This window comes from Phyllostomus discolor, chromosome 4, assembly GCF_004126475.2.
Source record: "Phyllostomus discolor isolate MPI-MPIP mPhyDis1 chromosome 4, mPhyDis1.pri.v3, whole genome shotgun sequence".
Classification (NCBI taxonomy): Eukaryota; Metazoa; Chordata; class Mammalia; order Chiroptera; family Phyllostomidae; genus Phyllostomus; species Phyllostomus discolor.
This window is the reverse complement of record NC_040906.2, coordinates 23,763,678-23,784,548: the sequence shown is the minus strand read 5'-3', so window position 1 is coordinate 23,784,548 and position 20,871 is coordinate 23,763,678. Positions and strand designations below refer to the sequence as shown.

Below are 20,871 nucleotides of genomic sequence, written 5' to 3'. Positions count from 1 at the left end.
GTCCACATTAGGTTTAACTCATTTCTATCAAAGAGTTTGTGATAGTATCTAGTCAGTATCTGTGTTTTCTCCCTATGTAAATTTTTTTTACTTTTATGCCTTCTACTTACTTAACTGTAGAATTAATTGAACAATTATTTTCTTAATCTCATTGTTTAGATTTCAGTACCTTTGTTTATATAAAGAAAATTCTTAGAACAATTGGCAACAACACTCAAAAAGCCAAACCCAACTACTTGCAAACCCTGGTCACTACCAGAATGCACCAGGTTATCCCTATAGCCATCCTTCAGTGGAGACCTCTCTTGCCATACTCATAGTAAGTTGAATGTGTTCCTGGTTTGCTATGAGTTGTGTTGGGGGCACAGCCTTTTAGGACTTGTGTGTTATGATTCCATGTGAGAGCATCAGTTCTGAGAGATGCCATATGGTAACAGAGGCTTTCTGCTTCTTGGGCCCCGTTGTAAGGAAGAAATGAGGAAGGAGCGTGTACTGTGTTTTGATGCTATGAGGCTCTACTGAGGGAACTGAGATGTGAGGAGGTAATGATTAAGAAATAATAACTAGCTTTGTGCACTCTCTCAAATGTTTCCCACACACTTTCAACTCTGAAAAACAGTATGGTCTTCCAATGGCAGTGGCACAAGTATTATCGCAGAGCCTGGCTCAAAACCTTGGAATCCAATGGGAACCTTCTAGCAGAAAGCCAAGTATGTACACTGACCTTCTTACTCACTTTCACATGCCATTCTGTCTGTGTGATGCATGTCCAGCCAGTGAACACATAGGGGGGGCAGGGGAAAGTGGTGGCGGGAAAATGGAGATGACTGTACCTAAACAATAATAAAAAATTAAAATACTAAAACATAGTTTTTCATTTCGAAGTCATTGTAGTTTAATTGCAGTATCTCTTTTTCCTCTAAAAAAATTCTAAGATGAGCAACTTAAGGTAATTCTTGGTATGTTTGGGTTGTTCCTTTTTTCAAAATCCCTGACGTCATACTTTCTCAGAGTGTGACCAGCCTTCTCATACTGTGCAGTGGTGGGGTGGGAGCACTCACAGTCTGGGCTCCAACCACCCGAGTGTGGACACATGATGCCGGTGGGGCTCTTCCGCAAGTTTAATAAGAGTGCAATTGTATCAGGAGGGAGCTTAGATCTAGATTCAAAAAGGAGATCAAACACAACTTACCCACCTCCCTACCCCCATTAAACTCATCTGCTAGTCCTGCTAGAAGCACAGAGAAGAAACCTCCTGGACAGGCAGGTTCCGACCTGTTCTTGATTGAGCTCTGACTTACAGAAATGAGGAGAGGCCCAATAGTATTTCTTGCCAGCCATTGTCTAAGGAAGCAACCTACACTTCTGCAAAGAGTAAAGAAATATTGATTTAAAGGAAGTCAATTTTGTCCAGTGAGACTTCACCCTCTGTAGCTATGGCGTGGAATTAGTAATAAGAAATTATTTAAGAGCTGTAATGAAAATTAAAGATGTGACTTCCATTGTTTCTCTTTTCTTCTGTTGCTTTAATGGTGTCCTTGGACTAGAATGTGACTGCACAGAGTCCTGGGGTGGCTGCATAATGGAAGAAACAGGGTAAGTTTTCGTTACACATGCGTTTGATAAATGTCTTCCGCTGAAAGTGCTGCATGTAATTAGCTACACCGTCTCTCAGGTACTGGTTTTTTAGGTTGAGCACTTAGTATAAATTCAATAATTAATTATCTGATATTTTAAAAACGAAAGGACTAATTTACTTTATATTTTAATTTTTTATTTAAAGTCGATGGTATGTGTAAAATATAGTAACTGCTTCTACTTCTATGAACCCTTAAAGACAGCGCAGTATTAAATGCTTCTAAGTTTAATAGAGGCATTAATTTTTTAGTACACTTAGAGTGAAAGCTGGTTGTCTACCTAAAGCAGTCAGTGAAAATCAATTTCGTCGTCAATTTATTTTTTTAAGGAACTCACAAATAGACATGTTGCTGTAATAAAAATTGTACTATACTGCTTATATAATCAATACACTTTTTTAAGACAGATTTATTGTGTCTAAGTTAGGGAGTCTTCTACTGATAGATATTGAACATTTCCCCACCTCTCGCCTCTCTCCTCTCGAGGATACTTTGGGCACTAGAGCGGCTGCCCTGGAGCTGCCATTGCTTCTGTGAACCAAGGCCTGGAAACATCGTCCTCTTTGCCCTGGGGAACCACTGCCCCAAGGCTGCCTAAGCCAGAGCCCTCTCCTTGTAGGTGGGAGAAGTTCCTTACCCTTGTGCCTCTCCTAGTTCCTTTGCCCGTGCCTCACATGTGCTTAACCTGTCGGCCTTTGCTAGTGCTAGAGCCCGGGGGGCCAGAAACCCTGACCTGCTGTACAGAGCCCCTCCCTTATTCTTCCACCAGGAGGCCAGCTCACAGGACGTCGGGAGTGTGAGCGTGAGGGTTTGCAGAGAGAGTCGACCATGGGGCCTGCTACTTGAGAACACATGGTTTTAGAAATGTGGTTTAAACTTGAAACTGTTAGATTCCGTGGCCCCCTTGCATTTGTACCATAGTTCAGTAACACGATGGCTTACAAAGGCTTTTGTGAGAACTGCTATAGGAAGGTAATGCCATTTTCAACATTGGTTCCATAGACGGATGTCTTCTAATTTCCAAATGAAATTTTTATTAAATGTATTGGGGTGATATTGGTTGATAAGATTATATAGGATTCAAGTGTAAATTTTTATTACACATGACCTTCATATTGCATTGTACGCCCGCCATCTAAAGTGAAATCATTTTCCCTCACCATATATTTGACCCCTTTTCAGTGAATTTTTGGGCTGACTAAAATCAGGGTATGATAAAATGACTTCAAGTTAATATGTATTTTCTCAAGTATATGTTTCTGTGTCGTTCTCCTGAGAGACAGATCACTGCCGACAGTGGCAGATTTTGCCTCCTTCTGTACACCGCCCTCACAAACCAGGATACATAAATATTAGACCATATCCTAGCGTAAGTGGCCTTGCAAATCTCAGATTAAGTACGATTGCAAATATGCTCAAGGAATCAAGTTCTATGATTTCATTTAACCTTGACTATGCATATGACATTCCTGCAGGTACTGACTGACATAGAGATAGTAATTGGATTACTTAAATCTTAGAGAGGTTCCTGTTGCAGTCCTACTAAATCGTGAATGCCACTCCATAGTAGTATTCGTGGTTGAGAATAAGAAGCTGTTATTCATAGGAGTTTGCCCTAATTCTGTTGCATGTATACACACTAAAAACATACATGTGTGTGTTCTAACATCTTTTTAGGGTTTCCTTGTTAACCCAAATTGTTTTGCTGAAGCTTGTGTTATATAATCTTTAATAAATTGACCATTTCAACTCCCTCCTCCAAATAAAATCTAGTGGGTTCCCGAGCTCTTTTTACTTGGGACGGAGGCAAAAAAGTGCTTGCCTCTAACTGAGACAGAGCAAATGAAAATGACCTCATCTCAAAATACCGCCTAGACGAAGAAGTTATGTGATGAGCTTTTCAAAAACTCTTTCAAGCCCAGGCAACAAAGGGCTTGAATGCTGAGCAGGTTGGAACCTTGCTCCCAAATCTGCAATTTTTCTTTGAATTTCTATTTTTATAAACTCTTATCACACATATTATTTGGCTGTTTGAACGTAAAATGCCTTGTCAGAATTTGTGTAAAATCATCTGGGTCCAGAGTGAATATTTTGTTCTAATTTTAGGGTTTTAGTTTTCTTCTCTAGTGACTGTTTTGGGGAAGTTTTTTTTACATAATTGATTCTTTATTTCCTCAGGGTTTCCCATTCCCGAAAGTTCTCCAAGTGCAGCATTTTGGAGTATAGAGACTTCTTACAGAGAGGGGGTGGAGCCTGTCTTTTCAATAGGCCAACAAAGGTTAGTAACTTAGAATGTGTGATTATTTCTCTATTTTTTTTTACAACAGAAGACTGCCAAATATTAGATACTTGTCTTGGAAAGCAGGTTTGTGGTCAAGCAGATCAATATTTAGTTACCAAAGGCTTTATCCTGTTGAAGACTGAGACCTGTTGAAATAAGTGACAAAACTGCAGCTTCACGGCTGTGCATCTCCGGTTTTTCTGTGCCAGCTACACCTCCTCCGAACCCTCCCCTGACCAAAATAAATAATCTTCTAAAATATCTTTGAAATTTTCATGTTAGGGTTTTCATGCTGCTGCTAAGAAATAGTGGATTGGATTAAGATAGATTACTTCAATTTATTTATCTGACAGAAATTCCATTTGCCCTTACCATTCTCTCTAGGGATATAACTAAGGTGTTAGCCTGCATGTATCTATCTATCTACCTTCCTTCCTCCCCAACCCTCCCCTCCCCTCCCCTCCCCTCCCCTCCCTTCCCTTCCCCTCCCTTCCTTTCCCCTTCCTTCCTCCCTTCCTTTCTTCCTTCTTCTTCCTTTTTCAGTGGTCTATTCTCCCAGAAAGAAAGCATTTCTAATATCAGCTAGCCAGAAAATGGCCTGAAGTGTTTTCGGATCCCATAAGTACACATACGTATTTATACTACACAGTTTCTACTTGGGAAGGTCCACGTTGTCAGTTGACATTTCATTCGAGTTCACATGCACAATGTCACACAGTGCCTTATCCAAGAATCCCTTCATTCAAAAAGCTCTGAAAGTTAAAAGTGTTTTTTTTATGAGTTTGTAGAAGACACATTGGAAATGTTAATATGTTTGATTGTAGGGCATGCGCCAGTCCACTCGGGGCTATTACATGGAACGTGGTAAATGCATCATACTTCTCTAAAACTCAGATAAGCCAGAATTCTGAAATTCTCCTGCTATACAGCTTTGGATAAGGGCCTGTGGGCCTATAGTGAGATGTTTGGAGGACGTCGCCCAACAGGCAAAAAGGCAGGGTCGATGCTAGTTAGCAGATGGTATTGAGATTCTAGCATCGCACATTTCATGTTTCCTTTCAAAATACTACCTCATGAGTCAAAAATAGTTTGTCGCTATACAATATGTTTTAATACTCTGCAACTTGAGAGAGCAGTGCAGTCATGTTAGCCTTTTTAAAAAATCGGTGACTGATGGGGACAACTGATGGAATAATTTGTTCCCACCCCATAACTGAGTGATTCTGTTGTAGTCGGGGGATGGTAGTTTGACGCCTGACGTTCGTATAAATTCTCAGTGGGGCTGCAGAAAAACAAACAGGAATTTTAAAGTGAACTTGCATCATTAAACTTGGCTGTCTGCCTTTTATGGCATTCATTTCAATATGACAGAAATCTGAAAACTCCGGAGTATTCAAAGTGGATGAAATGAGTAATGATGAATTAATGTCAGCGACTGGTACTTTTGAATTGCAGTGTACATGGCTAATTGTATCTGCCTTGCAGCATACCAACTAATTATAAGCATCACATGTAAGGAAGCAACACTCAGTTGTTTGCAAAGGTTAAGATTTTGAGTGTGTATATAAGGATCCATGATTAGGTTCCTGACATTGCCTGTGTGTGGAAAGAAAATGATTCCAGTAACCCGGGAACTAATGAAAGTAACTACACCCCTTCAATTTTAAAAGTTAGTAAATATAAAACTGCATATTAGAATGTTTTTTAAAAAGCCTCTTTGGATTCCAGTAAAAGAATTTATGTGTGTGTAATGAAGAACAGATTTTTTCCGAGTATTGTTAGTTAGGTTGCAGGTATGCGTGTTTTATGTGTTTTTTACATTACTTACGTGCATCTTTTCTGTGCTGTGGGAACCTTCCCAGCGACCGTGTTTTCCATGTGGGTTGCCTGATGTAAATAAAGCCCCGGTCCTGTTCCAGTCTGCCCTTCCTTTTTCCATTTTCTCCTGCCTGCTGATCAAAACATGGCAGGTGGAGGACTGTTGGACTTTCTCACAGGGGAGTCCCACCCAACTTTCCTGGAAACCTTCTTTGTTTCTTTTTTAAAAATATATTTTATTGATTATGCTATTACATTTGTCCCAATTTTTTCCTACCCCCCCTCACCCAGGACCCTCTTTTCCCTCTGGCAATCCCCTCCACCCTTAGTTCATGTGCATGGGTGGTGCATATAGGTTCTTTAGCTACTCCATTTCCGACTCTGTTCTTAGCATCCCCCTGCCTATTCTGTCCCTAGCAATCTGTACTTCTTAATCCCTGCACCTTTCCCCCCATTCTCCCTCCTCCCCCTCCCAATGGATAACCCTCCAAATGATCTCCATATCTATGATTCTGTTTCTGTTCTGCTTTTTTTGCTTAGTTTGTTTTTTGGATTCAGTTATTGATAGTTGTGAATTTATTGTCATTTTAATGTTCATAGTTTTGACCTTTTTCTTAAATAAGTCCCTTTAACATTTCATATACTAATGGCTTGGTAATGAACTCCTTTAGCTTTACCTTGTCTGGGAAGCACTTTATCTGCCCTTCCATTCTAAATGATAGCTTTACTGGATAGAGTAATCTAGGTTGTAGGTCCTTGCTTTTCATCACTTTGAATACTTTTTGCCTGTCCCTTCTAGCCTGAAAGTTTCTTTTGAGAAACCAGCTAACAGCCTTAGGGAACTCCTTTGTAGGTAACTCTCTGCTTTTCTCTTGCTGCTTTTAAGATTCTCTCTTTATCTTTATCCTTTGGCATTTTAATCATGATGTGTCTTGGTGTGGTCTTCTTTGCATCCATCGTGTTTGGGACTCTCTGTGCTTCCTGGACTTATGTCTATTTCCTTCACCAAATTAAGGAAGTTTTCTTATTATTTTTCAACTAAGTTTTCAATTTTTGCTCTTTCTCTTCTCCTTCTGGCATCCCTATGATTCGAATGTTGGCACTTTTGAAGTTGTCCCAGCAGCTCCTTTGTCTTTGTTTTTCTGGATCCTTTTTTCTTCTCTCTGTTCTGATTGAGTGTTTTCTACTTCTTTATGTTCCAAATCATTGATTTGATTCTCAGCTTCATCCCTTCCACTGTTGGTTCTCTGTAAATTTTTCTTTATTTCACTTAGTGTAACCTTCATTTCTACCTGGGTGTTTTATGCTGTTGAAGTACCTAATGAGTTTCTTGAGCATCCTGATAACCAATGTTTTGAACTTTGCATCTGATAAATCACTTATCTCTATTTTGTCTAGCTCCTTTCCTGGAGTTTTGTTCTTTTCTTTTCACTTGGACCCTATTTCTTTGCCACTTCATTTTGGCAGCCCCCCTGTTTTTGTTTCCATGTATTAGGTAGAGCTGCTTTGACTCCCTGTCTTAGTGGTGTGGCCTGTTGTAGAAAAGCACATCAGTACTGTGGATGGGGTAGACCCTTAGGTAATGGCCAAGGCGAGGCAAGCCATGTGAACCAGGTTGATGGAATCTCCGATATGGTGTCGTCCCGCTGAGGCTCTGTGTGGGGGAGAGCTCAGAAAGGAGACAAAGCCTCTGCCTGGCTTCGGGAGTTTTGTCCAATAGGAAGCTGTCTCCCAGCACTTGCCCTGATGCCAGACACTTCAATTTCTCCCTGTATGGCACTGGTGCCCTTCCAGGTGTTGCTCTGATGCTGGAGTCCAGAGGGAGTGAATCTGCCTAAGTCATAAATCTGCTGCAAGCCATGTAAGAGTAGATGCCTGAGAATCCTTCAGTTTTCTTCACCACCCCAAGCCCCACTGGTTTTTACTGCCAGAAGTTATGGGAACTTATCTTTCTGGCACTAGAACCCTGGGTTGGGTGGTCTGATGTGGGGCTTGGATCCCTCCCTCCCAAGGTATCCCTCCTGATTTTTATCCATCACACATGGGTGTGGGACCGCCTGTTCTGCACCTCCACATCTCTGTGTCTTCACATGTTTCTATGCATCTCCACCCCTCCTAACTCCCTGCTCGTCTGGATGAATGTGACTTCTTTAATGCATTGGTTGTCGGACTTCCATACAGCTTGATTTTCTCATGATTCTGGGTGATAGTTGATTTGTAGTTTAATTGTAATTTTTGCTGTGGTTGTGCAAGAAGGTGAGCCATGTTTACCATGCCTCTATTTTCCCTTGTTTCTTATAATACGTCTCCTTCCTGGAAGTGGAAGGAGGGTCAGATCTTTCTCAGGTACTCAGTGGAACTCACCCCTTCCTTGGGTGTGTGATGTTGCTGGGGAAGGAGTCTCTTTCTCCCTCTCGTACTCATGCCTCTAAGACTTTGGGTTGGGATGTACCATTCCAGTCTTCACCCAGGTGTGTGGTGGACATGCTCAGAGATATCTTGCCCCAGGTTAAAGGAAATACGAATGTTTCCCATAAACAATCAGCTGTTTCCACATTTGGTTGAGATAGGGTTTATCTGGCAAGCAAATTCATAGCACCCAAGGGTGAATTATTCTAGACATTTGACTCTTCCATTGTTCCAGGAATGACTGAGAGACTTCTATACATTCATGCATATGTCTGCATGTATATTTAATATGCTTCAGGTACTATGAATTTATTTTCAATGACAATGATAGATGTGGATTTCCAGCCACACCTTTTTCTAAGCTTATTTGCATTTACTTGATAGTATATATTACATTTGGCTGTACCTGAAGCATTTTTATCTTTTTGACAATTTTGATGTGTTCTCAGCAGCCTTGAGATAAGTCAGCAAATTAGATATGTGAGTCTTATTAGTAATGCATCTGAGCTCCATTAGCAAATATGAGAAGTGATCCATTCTTCTTGACAGCTTATCTCCATAAAAGTAGCAGTAATGGTGGAGGTCATCTCAGGAGCCCACCACCAGAGAGACTCCAAGAGATATTACCCCATTTAAAACGTGGTTTTTAGAATGTTATTAATAAGTGAACAGCACTTCCCACACAGACACATTTATAAGATGCCGTTACAACAGATCACAGAATATCACGTGACAGCTGATTGAAGGGCCCTATTGGTGTGCGGATTTTCTGTGATAAATTAAAATGTTTTCCTTTTCTCTCCCTAATCTCTTCCAGCTATTTGAGCCCACGGAGTGTGGCAATGGATATGTAGAAGCTGGGGAGGAGTGTGACTGTGGTTTCCATGTGGTAGGTATCAGAGTTCGTTTCTGCCTGCAGTGCAGCTCCCACCCAGAGCAAAGATGGGTAACATTAGTGAGAAGCCCGCACTGTGGTCCACTGTGGTCTCGCTGCCTTTCTTTCTGATCTTGCTCCTCAGTGCTCCATCCCAGTTCGGGCGCTTTAGAGTTAATCATGTCCTTACAGCCCTATCAGAAAAAAACCTAATAGAGCCTTCTAATCAAATTCCCTACCTCTTAAAAATTCATAGCTCACATTTCTATTTCTGTGTTGTGTATTTTTTTCTTTATAAAACTAGATTGAGTACTAAGAATGTAATAGAGCTATGCAAAGGTGGGGTACCTGCTATGTAATTAGCTGCCTTTTTGGTAGAGAAGCTCTTTCCCAGAAGATCATGCTTTGTTGAGAACATGGCAGGAAGGAAATCTATCATTGTTTAAGTGATTGTTTCTTTCCTAAAGTACTTTTTTTACTATAGTATAATCTCCTTGTCTGGATTATGCATGAGTCAAATGTGGAGAGACTGCTGAGTGACGAGTGGGTAAGCTTCCTCCCTTACTTACGTGAAGTGTTTTTTCTAGGAATGCTATGGAGTGTGCTGTAAGAAATGCTCTCTCTCCAATGGGGCCCACTGCAGCGATGGGCCCTGCTGCAACAACACCTCATGTCTGGTGAGTTTCCAGGAAGTTTCATCTTTCTTTTCATTGACATATTAGCCGAATATCCCAGTATACACATTGAGCATGTGTATGGTTTGCCGCAAATTGGTTGGTTAACAGGGTGCGTGGCAATTTTGTAAAATCAATAAATCTACCCCAATTCTGTGGGCACCAGCATTTACCCTTACTGTGATTCACTGTCAACCATCCTATCCTCCAATGTCTCCTTCAAAATATATCCATACTTTTTCCAAAGTAGACATTGAGCATTGCCCTATTAACACAGGTGAAGAGCAGGTTAAGTGGTTGAATAGAAGAGGGACAGTTCCTGTGGCCTTTTCATTTTAGACCCCGAGCATAAAAGCTAGTGCTCACATTTCATACATTTAACTCTTTAAATCCCCTATAAAGGCAAAAAGGCTGCATAAAGAAGTACTGTATGAAGGTGTGTTCATGTGTGTGTGTGGGCACATAGTTCCTTCCATGCATGGAGGCCAGTTAATTTTAAAAAGTCATTTTTTGAAATCTTCCCATTTCTCATCTATAAAAACCTCTAATATTACTTTTACCCATAAAAGTACACAGTTTTGGTTATTTTATTCAGTATTAATGGGTATTAAACATGACGGCATTCCAGAAGATTCCAGCTTAGTTTATACTCACCTTATGTCCAGATTATAAGTTGCTTGAAGGTAATGGGCTTTCTCCTGCATCTTTTACTTACTCCCTCTCAGACAAACAAAGTGCCTTGTATACAGAAGGCATTCACTGGTGTTACCAAAGGGAACCACTGAAATTTGATTGTTATATTTAGCTAAAGCAAGATTAATATCCAAGATCATCATTCGTTAGTGGACACTGGGCATGTACACAAATCTTCAGAAAAATCCTAAATGTTTATATCTTAGTGTTGTTCTTTCTTATGGCACCAGTGTTGCATCTTTGCATAATTGCCATCCCATTGTGTTTTACAACTGATACTCCGAGGCAGTGGGTTGTGAAATCCGAACATTCACTGCCTTGGCTAAGGATTCGTATTTCCTACAGATGGTGGTAACCGGGCCTTGCCTCTGTGCTGCAACCATCTCGCTAATTCATGCAAAGAGTTTGGTGATAGTTGTGAGAGAATATCAAAATTATAGGTGAACCTCAGAATCCTAACTCTATGAAATAGTAATGAGTACTAGTTCCTAATGCTGAATTTTGATTTGCAGTTTCAGCCAAGAGGATATGAATGTCGGGATGCTGTGAATGGGTGTGACATCACCGAGTACTGTACTGGGGACTCCGGCCAGGTACGGCGGTCTGAGTTCTCAGTACCACATGCTACGTGTACATGCACATCTTAGAGCTTTCCATGTGGATTACATGTGCGAATATGCTTTGGCTCCTTTGCTTTGTTTTGCTTTGTTTTCTAGTAATTTCTAGTTCTCCACCGTGCCTTTATTTTAAGAACATTTGTTGTGATTTTTGGATCTAAATCTCTTTTTCTTCCAAGTTTCCTTTTCATAATTAGTTCCCTTTATATGGTTTATACCCAACTAATTGATTTTTCTTTCCTGGTCCCCACATCTAAAACACTAATGAAGCACTAATGTACTGTTTCCAAACATTCTTAAGCCACAAAACCCTTTTTAAAAACAAGAGTTTGGATGGAAGCCCAGTGCAGAAGGCAGGAGACAAGCAGCGCTGCTCTGGGCAGAGCAGGGCTGGGAGCGGAGCCTCCTTCCTCAGCTCCTGCTTACGAAGCCCAGCTTCGCGGTTCACAGGCTGTGGCGTGGTCTTCCTCACGTCAAAGTTATTGTAACGTTATAATTCATGTTGACTTCTAACCTTCCTTATTTATGTTCTTTTTATGGCTTTAAAAGTTAATGCCATGTTATTTAAAGTCTTCATTTGTCATCCAGATGAACATTGCTTGAGCACCTACTGTATGTCACACACTGCTGTAAATATTGGGATGTGGTAGGGATCAAAATGGACAAATCCTTGCTTCTCTGGCGCTTCCATTCTGCTGGGTGGAGGAAAAAAATGAACAAACTATCAGACGGGGCTAAAGGCTGAGCATAAAATGAGGTGATATGAAAACAATGGTGGAGCGGGAGCTTTCGGTGGGGTGGTCAGGTATATCGTTTTGGAGGAGTTGGCATTTAAGTAGAAACACAGATGAGAAGGAGCTTGGCAGAAAAGAGCAGGTACAGAAGCTTGACTTCCTCAAGAAATGGAATGAAAGCGGAGCTAGCTGTAGAACAGCAAGAGCAATTCAGGGGGAAGTCAGGAATCAGGACAGGTCGGAACTTGGCAAGAATTCTGGATTTTATTCTACCTTCCTATTCATTCTGATGTTACTTAAAAAGTATTTCCTCACTATTACCCATTTATTACATAAATATTATTTTTATGATTGCATGAATTTCTCATGTGTATTAGTTGACTTCTGTATCCAGTGATGGATATTTAGATTGTTGGCAACTTTTTTTTACTATAATTAATATGGCAAAGACACCTTTATGCCTTTTTAAGAGTGTTTCTTGTTCAAGGTTAGCTAATTAGGGTAGGTTCCTAGGAGTGGAGTTACCTATGGCCAGAGTGTGTTGTTTCCAGGGGCTACCAATAGAGTAGAGATGGAGGCCAGTGTATCATTTTTATTATTGAAAATGTCCAAGTTAAAAGCTATGGCCTAGTGTGAGGACTAAATGGCCCTCTTTCTAGATCCCAGATTCAGGCTGTAGCAACAGGTTATTGACAGAAGTGGTCTGGGCTGACTTCTTTCTGCAATGCCTGGCCCTCGGCTTGTATGTCATGGAGGAGCTAGAGAGAGAGTGTGATTTGTGTGAGTAGGCAAGAGAAGAGTAGCGGACCAGAGCCGGAGTGCTGTTGTTCTTCCCAAGTTTATCACCCAGTCAGCTGCTCTACCTGCCTGGGGAAGGAGTAAGTGAGGGACCTGAGAGGAGCTGGAGTCACACTGAGCTTCCTTCCCGGGAAGGACAAGAGCAGAGGGAAAGAAAGGTTCCAGGTGACCTTTTTGAAAGTCCTTGATAGATATCATCTGGGACTCAGTCCTCACGGGCCCTTGTGAGGATATGGTACAGTTGAAATGTGTTCAGGCTGTTCTTTTGTGATTTTTATGCGTATCTATTTCTTATATTTAAATATGTAAATAGGTTTCTTTGTAAATGTGTTACAACATAGTGGCAAAGTGTAAGAATCATGTGGATTCTGTGTTTTATGTCAAGTATTCTGACATTCCTGATACACATGTCCCTGAGTTATATTTTTAGTTTTACAGAATAATACTATTTTTATACTCATCATACATTGTTTTGGTTCTGTCTATTCAGCTCTTTTAGAAGTATAATATTTCCATTTCAACCTTTAACTCCTGAGTTGCCATAGCATTTCCTGGAAACAGGGCTTTTATAATGAGAGCTCTGTGTTCAACCAAATATTCTATTGTCTAAATTTTTAAAAATGTTCTTTTTTTATCTCATATGTCTAAAGTAAAACCATATTATTAATTTCTCAGAGGCCTATTAGGATAGCATGTTCTCCTAGTGATTTCCTTAAACGACAAGACGGAGCCTGAAACAGGTAATTGGCAGAGAGGGACTGAGGCACCTTCCAGGTCTTTGGCCTTGTGAGGATCAGTGAACTTTGAACTTAATCCATACTAATAATGATGAAGAAAATGTGACCTCTGAGAATTTCTGCATCGCTGAGAGTCAGTATGACTGGCGACATCATGACTTTATCTCTTTTATCTCATGGTATGTTTTTGCTTAATTTTGGTATTAGCGTCACCTGCTGGCTTTGAGGTTCTTTGAAACTTCCCAGTTTACAATGGAATCAGCTATAGTTGTTCAAGCGAGAGAATTCCTTGTCACACAACACTGGGTGACATGGTAAAGATATTTTAGAAAGATGTGGGAAGTGTTTTTTTTTTGTTTTTTTTGTTTTTTTTTAGATTTTATTTATTTATTTTTAGAGAGGGAAGGGAGGGAGAGAGAGAGAGAGAGAGAGAGAGAGAGAGAGAGAGAGAGAGAGAGAGAGAGAGAGAGAGAGAGAGAAACATCAATGTGTGGTTGCTGGGGGTTATGGCCTGCAACCCAGGAATGTACCCTGGCTGGGAATCAAACCTGGGACACTTTGGTTCCCAGCCCATGCTCAATCCACTGAGCTACACCAGCCAGGGCTGGAAGTGTTTTTTTGTTGGTGCTGTGAAATATGTCTTCTCAATGGGTAGTAGAACACGACTTAAAATCAAGCGCATTTAACTGCTATTGCACTGAAGTCTCCCTCATGGGAACCAATGTGCACAGCGAGAAAGTGGGGCTGGGGTGGCGTTTGGAGACGGCGTCCTGAGCTGTGCTCACAGGCCTGTTACCGCGCAGGCAGAAGGAAGTGCACAGATTTATGGTTCTCCTGTTTTAAATGTCTCCTGGGACCATAAAACATTCCATAATTTCCCTTGTTAAACGTTCCAGCGATAAGCCACTGGCTTTTATTAGCCTAAACTAAAACTAAATTGATGAGAAATCTTGCATGTAGCTGTGACAGCTTGTAATAAGGTGAAGAAGTTTTTCATTGGTAAGGAATTCTATGAGTTCTTTCTTACTGAACCATCACAAAAGAGCAAATACGACAAATTAATTTTAGACCCTGACGTGCCTATTGTGGTAGCAGCATTTCTTGTTCATTTTTGTTCCATGCGGTTGTATTTGTCTTGGAGTCGGTGAATAATTAATGTTAGTGATTAATAAGATAATGACTGTGTTTTGAGTGGATTTGGATGGATGAAAGAGACCACAGGGATCTCTGTTTTTGTGTAGTTGGCTCGGTATGCCAGGGTTTAGTGCTGATAATTATATCCTTTGAATAGTCACCATCAGGTTGAATGAAAAGCTGTAGTGAATGACGGCTTATAATAGAGTCAGATATTCTGTAGAAAGAGGTAGAACCCAAGCACTTTATCCCAAAGTGTTCCTTAGTAAAGTGTTAGCTTTCTGTGATGACTAGAAAGAGAGAAATAGAAGATGGCCCCAATTATTTGGGGCCTGGATAGTTGAAAGAGTGCAACTGTCCTTTCCTGAGGAGGTGACAGAAAACTGAGGCAGGACCTCAGTGCATATTGCTGTGTTTCTTACTTGCCACGTCTGTGTGTGTGTGTGTGTGTGTGTGTGTGTGTGTTTCCCTTTTCACATTTGCTTTGAACACTGTACCAGAGACTTTGGATTGAACTTTTTTTTTAGCTGACTTAAATGTGGTAAATGAAATGCACAGAGAATAAACACTTTAACTTAATGTATTCAGGGTCATTTGGGGCGAAAATGAAGTGTACTTTTAAATAATTATTTGATAAATAGACTTGGCAAAAGAAATATCCATCACATCAGGATTGTTCTAGTAACAGGTCTGTGGTTTGAGAGGTCAGAAATGTAATGGAGATACAGCACTTACATGGACTTGAAGGGAGGATCTTCCTTCCTTCTTTTCTTTCTCTCTTTTTTTCTTTCTCCCCTTTTTCCTCCCCCTCCCCTCTCCCTCCCTCCCCCTTCCTCCCTTCCTTCCTTCCTTCCTTCCTTCCTTCCTTCCTTCTTCCTTCCTTCCTTTCTTCTTTCTTCTTTCTTTCTTTCCTCTTTCTTTCTTTCTCCCTCCCTCTCTCCTTCCTTCCTTTCTTCCTTCCTTCCTTCCTTCCTTCCTTCTCTCTCCCTCTCTCTCTCTCTCTCTGTCAATAACATTGCCTATAGGCGAGCACTGTGGGTGTCAAATATAGGTTTGACATCTTTCACAGAGCTGAGTGAGTCTATAAATTAGTTCCTGAATGTGTCTGTTCCTGCATAACAAGCTGATTCATATCTCTTCATTGTCCATTTTAATCCCTCTGCCTTTAACTCTGTAGGCAAGTGAATATAAGTTATTATTCCAGTCTACGTCATGGAAAACAGAGAAACATAAAAAGCGCCAACTGTGTGGACCTAATTTATTATTCTTACCTATAATGGGAGAACTAACTTGTATAATCTACTTAAGGAGTTACTCATATTTTTCCTAAACACTTCTAATTATATATTCACCATGCTTGAACTTTTTGCTTGTTTTATATATTGTGCATATAACCTGAAGGTATTTAACATGATGAACATTAACTAAAAAGATTGTATTTTTCAGTGCCCACCAAACCTTCATAAGCAAGATGGATACGCATGCAATCAAATCAGGTATGCCGGCATGTTCATTTTAAATGTAATTTTATAAGAATTTGTTCACAAGGGTTTTTTTTAAATAAATGTAATTTTGGAAAGGAAATCACAACTCAAACAATAGTAAATTATTAGAGTGGTCTTCTAATACAGAGTTGCTTTGTATCATACCAAATACTAACTGTATTATATTTAACTCTGATGATAAATTGTCCAGATTAAGGGCAAGAATTAGGAATCTAATTTATTGATTTGTGACTATCTTTCAATAACTCCAGTCTGTTTATTAGGAAAAAATACGACAATCTGTTATAATGTGCTTTTTTTCTCCCTAAAGCCATGTGATAACCTAACTATTCACAAACAAGAAGCTCAGCATCGTTTTGGTCTTATCAAAGAAGTATACCAATTTTTGTTTACCATAAAATTTAAAATTTTAGGTGATCAGGTTAGATTTAAAGAGTTGTACTATGAGGTCCATTCTGAGTTTTAGATTTTAACGGCCTATTAAGCTTGCGCTTGTCCTAAGATGTTTGTGATTCTCATTTTCACTGTGAAAATTGTGGGGGAAGGAAACAGAACTGGCTCTGTGTGCCTGCTAACGCGTTTGTCCCTGTCCCCAGGGCCGCTGCTACAGCGGGGAGTGCAAGACCCGGGACAACCAGTGTCAGTACATCTGGGGAACGAGTAGGTTGCGTTTTCCTGTTGACGGTCACACACCATCTTCTCTTCATATTGTTCTTCTCCACCAGTCTTGCTGAAAGATGTGTTGTTTGGAGTGATGAGTTCTTTTTAAGAATCTGCAAAAGGATGAAATAAAGAGAACTGTGAATCTTAGTCACAGAACTACCAATAACAACTGCTGAAGTTGGCGACTGGTCATCACAACTGAACAGTGTCGTTCAGTGCTTGTGTCTGTCAGAGAAGGGATAGCGCATCCACTTGGGAAGGCTAGGTTGAGTGCAATGGTCACATTCATTACCCAGCCCTTTGCATAATTTATTTTGTATCCTGGATTTAACAGTTACCCCCCAAAAGGTAGCTTTCTGTTCTTTTACCCCAGGAAAGTTCTAGCCCTTATTTTTTAAATTCTGCAATCTGTTAGCCTCAGTGTCAAGTGAAGAAATGCAGGTGCTGCCTCAAGTGCAGGCAGACAGAGATTTGGGTGCATGGCCATGATTCTCAGGACGTTCTAGGAATGTTAACACGCGCCATCTTCCTGACATTGGCAGTGCCTCTCCAGCGAACTCCAGTTCACAAGGGCCAGACCAGAAGAGAGAGAAATGGGCATGCTATGTGGTTGAGGCTGGGTCACCTCCAAAGAAACAGAAAGTACACCAAAGGAGAACGGAGCCTGTGCATAAGTGCTTGGCCAGTGTCATTTAACTAAAAGATTTACTTTTGGTGCTTCAGTTTTGACAGACGGAAGATAGTAGAGACATATTTCTTTCAAAAGGTTTAAATATAGACACCCAGGTGCCAACGTAAAATGTCAATTGGCTAAGACTTTATGGTATCTCCTAATATTAATATAAAACAACACTAAGAATGTTTATTAGTTTTCTGTGTGTCACTTTACTAATTTCTGCTGATGATCATTGCCACTTCCTACCCTCAAACTCCCCAGCAAGCATTGGGAGTGCATTTGTCTCTCAAGTTAAAGGTAGTGGTGTGTTGGAGCGATCTTGTATTCGCTTGGAAGAGCCATCTGTTCAAATTTCAGGAATTTTAGAAGCCAGTCAACATCACACTGATACTTTGAAATTCACCATGTATTGCACCGTGGAACGTTACATAATGGTATTTATACCATGGAACAATTGGTCAGTGCTGCAAATTAAGATTTTTTTTTTCTGGAGAATCAGTTGTCAAACATTTACTGGTGTGCCACTGGTGTAATAAAGAGAACTACTTTATTTAGAGAACTATAATATAGTTCTCTTTATTTATTTGTTTATTTATCAATAATGAAGATAGCTAAAGTGCACTTCCTTCTCTCGCTCATCTCCAAAAGAGGCTTCAGGGTCTGACAAGTTCTGTTACGAGAAGCTGAACACAGAAGGCACGGAGAAGGGAAACTGCGGGAAGGACGGAGACCGATGGATCCAGTGCAGCAAACAGTGAGTGGCCGGCCTTGGGGCCCGAGCAGTGGGCGGGGAAGCCCCGCTCCCAGGGTGAACTGGGCCCAGAGTAAATGTGACTGATTCGTAAGTCAGTGTTTCAGTCTTTTCAATTTTAAAGTATACATTTAAAAAATATGTGGGGATATGGCTACAGACTACACTGTTTCTATGGCATGGACTCACCATTTCTGTAAAACTCAGGAAATTTCTCACATGCTGTATTTTACCTGATGCTTGTTTTGAAGAGATGCTTTGCCAGGGTATTAAGATTAATATTAGGTTTTAATTGGGCACTGTTGCTACAAGATAGGCCCTGTGCATGGTCTAGTATATACAGAGCTCCACCAGCAACACATGTAGACTGTGTATATTTGGGGGACCACTCAAAGTAGAATACCATTTTTGTTCACTTCATGAACATTTGGCTAAGTGTTTTGCCTAAAAGTTTTGATAACTTTATATAAAAGGAATCATACATTCTGTATTATTTCGTATTTTGCTTCTTAAGTTCAGTGTTTTTTAAATGTTCATTTTTTTGTCCACTTGTTTCACCTTCATTTACATTCATAGCCATACACCACAATTTATTTCTCTGTTCTGTGTTGGTGGACATTTCGATTGTTTCTGTGTTGGGGTATTAGGAGCCATGCTGCTGTGAGTGTTCTTTACACGCAGCTTAGTGCACATATGGACACATTTTTCTAAGGTCTGTGCCCACAAGAAAGATAACTGTCCTTATACATAAAACAGGGATGTATGTTTTCAGTGCCACCGAAGTGATTGCCATACTGTTTTCTTGTTAAAACGGGTGTACTGCAGTAAACCCTACCGGCAGTAATATGTATATGAGAGTTTGGGGCTGCATTCTCACCAGTGCTTGGTATTACCTGACTTTTTACTTTTCTCTGTTCCAGTGAATGTGAACTGCTATATGATTGTGGTTTTAATTTTCACTTCCCTGATTACAGTTGGAATGTAGTACATTTTCATGCATTTTTTTGGACAGTGGATCTCCTTTGTGTGCATGATGTACGACTTTAATTCTTTGCCCATTTTTTAATGGGCATGAGTCACATGAGTCACATAAGTGACATTATTCATGTCACTAAACACCAGGTGATTTCTTCTACTTTTCCTTTTTGCCTTTTTGTGGGAATTTTAGTACATTTAAAAATGTTAAGGATATCTTATTTTTTTTTACCATGTTTTTTGTTGTTGTTCTATTACAGGTGTCTCATTTTTTCCCTTGTTGCCCACCCCCCTGCCCCGGCTCCCACAGCCACTCCCCACTCTGTTGTCCGTTGTCCGTGGGTCATTCACACTCGTTCTGTAACCAGGCCCTTCCCCTTCTTTCCTCTCTTAGCACCCAGATCATTTCTGCCCCTTCACTCTGTATGTTGTTGCATATTGAGTTTGTATCCTCATGCTCATGAACTTAACGATTACAGGTTAGATGGAAAGAATTTACATTCAAAGGCAGGAAGCCAAGGCAGGAACCAAAGATCTTCCTGTCAGTCTCTGAGTTTCTATCCAGAAAGCAAAATTCTCCCAAGCAACTTCTGAGCCAGCTTCTTCTTGCTTCTCAACACCCACAAGCCACTTGTAGCTCTAGATGGATAAGAAGGACAGCTACAAAAGAGGATACAGCGAATGGAAGGGCATGACTAGCTCAGGCACCAGTCCCAGCGTCTTTCAGGGCTGAGTCCTTTGCTACCTCCAAACAACAGTGCGATCCTGTCCGCCAGGGAGCAGGGGGGTCATAGCCAAACCAGCGGTATCTGACCTGATGTTTTTGTTTGGAAGGAAAGAAAAGTTTTCACATTTTGAATTTATGACGAATAGCTTTGAGTTTTTTTTTGTTATTTTAGAAATTTTATATTTATTAGATACTCCTGTCTAACGCTTTTTTTATTTTTTTCCGTCTTTTAAAAACATGTTTAGTGATGTGTTCTGTGGATTTTTACTCTGCACCAATCTCACACGAGCTCCACGTATTGGCCAACTTCAGGGAGAGATCATCCCCACTTCCTTCTATCATCAGGGCCGGGTGATTGACTGCAGGTAACATTCAATACTGGAGAACCTAATGAATCATGAGAGTTACAGAGTTAGAAAAATCAAGGGAAATTTCCTACTTCTCAGGAGAGGAATGTTGACTGAAGCTTTATCATCACCTTTCATGCTAAGCGTCATCTACAAGACAAAGTCGTGTCTAGACTTGCAAATTACATTTGTTCAAAAACTGTGCCAGTTATTAGTAGTGAGGCATTCTTTGTAATTATAATCTTAAGGGTAGAATTATGCTACCTCTTTAGACCCACGATTAAAGCTTTAAGCATTGGAATATGTCATTGTTTGAACACTGTGTTTTTATTTATTACCAAAAAGAGTTTAAGCTTTATTTCCTGTAGATGTGTCTGGTTTAGAAGGTGGTTTAATAAATACTTCATCACATATAGAAAATATTTACTAAAATACTATTTATAGCTGTAGGCAACATTTGATATCCAATTACCTATGAGTACAAGGCACAGAAAATATGAGGCTTATTTTTTTAAGCCAGGGCCTCATCTTATATTCCAAGTAGTCATAATTCTAAGACGCTGTGCTTTCGGTAAATGGTACTGTTGATCCAAACGCTTTTGGGATCCCCGTACAGAATTGCTTTCTGCATCTGCAGACTCTCATCCTAGGCTCTCAGAGTAGCAAGCCTTCATCTTATGGGAGTGAATGGATGTAAGATCTGGAACCATCCAAAAGTAATTTTGACCAAAATTTAGTGAGTTGGACTGGCCAACCAGACTGGATAATGCTGTCTTGGTCAATGATTTCTGTTTTTCCATGTTTCAAATGGCCTGAAGGCA

At 40.3% G+C, this 20,871-nt stretch overlaps 1 protein-coding gene across 1 annotated transcript in view; it reads left to right on the top strand.

The window, feature by feature from the left end:
• ADAM23 (ADAM metallopeptidase domain 23) overlaps positions 1–20,871 on the top strand; it is a 149,458-nt gene that overhangs the window by 103,161 nt on the left and 25,426 nt on the right. Inside the window, 10 exon segments of the mRNA XM_028510104.2 lie at positions 620–710; positions 1,548–1,596; positions 3,816–3,915; positions 8,963–9,034; positions 9,607–9,696; positions 10,899–10,979; positions 15,853–15,898; positions 16,503–16,571; positions 17,899–18,004; positions 19,949–20,068. Of these exon segments, the coding sequence (XP_028365905.1) occupies positions 620–710; positions 1,548–1,596; positions 3,816–3,915; positions 8,963–9,034; positions 9,607–9,696; positions 10,899–10,979; positions 15,853–15,898; positions 16,503–16,571; positions 17,899–18,004; positions 19,949–20,068 (824 nt within the window).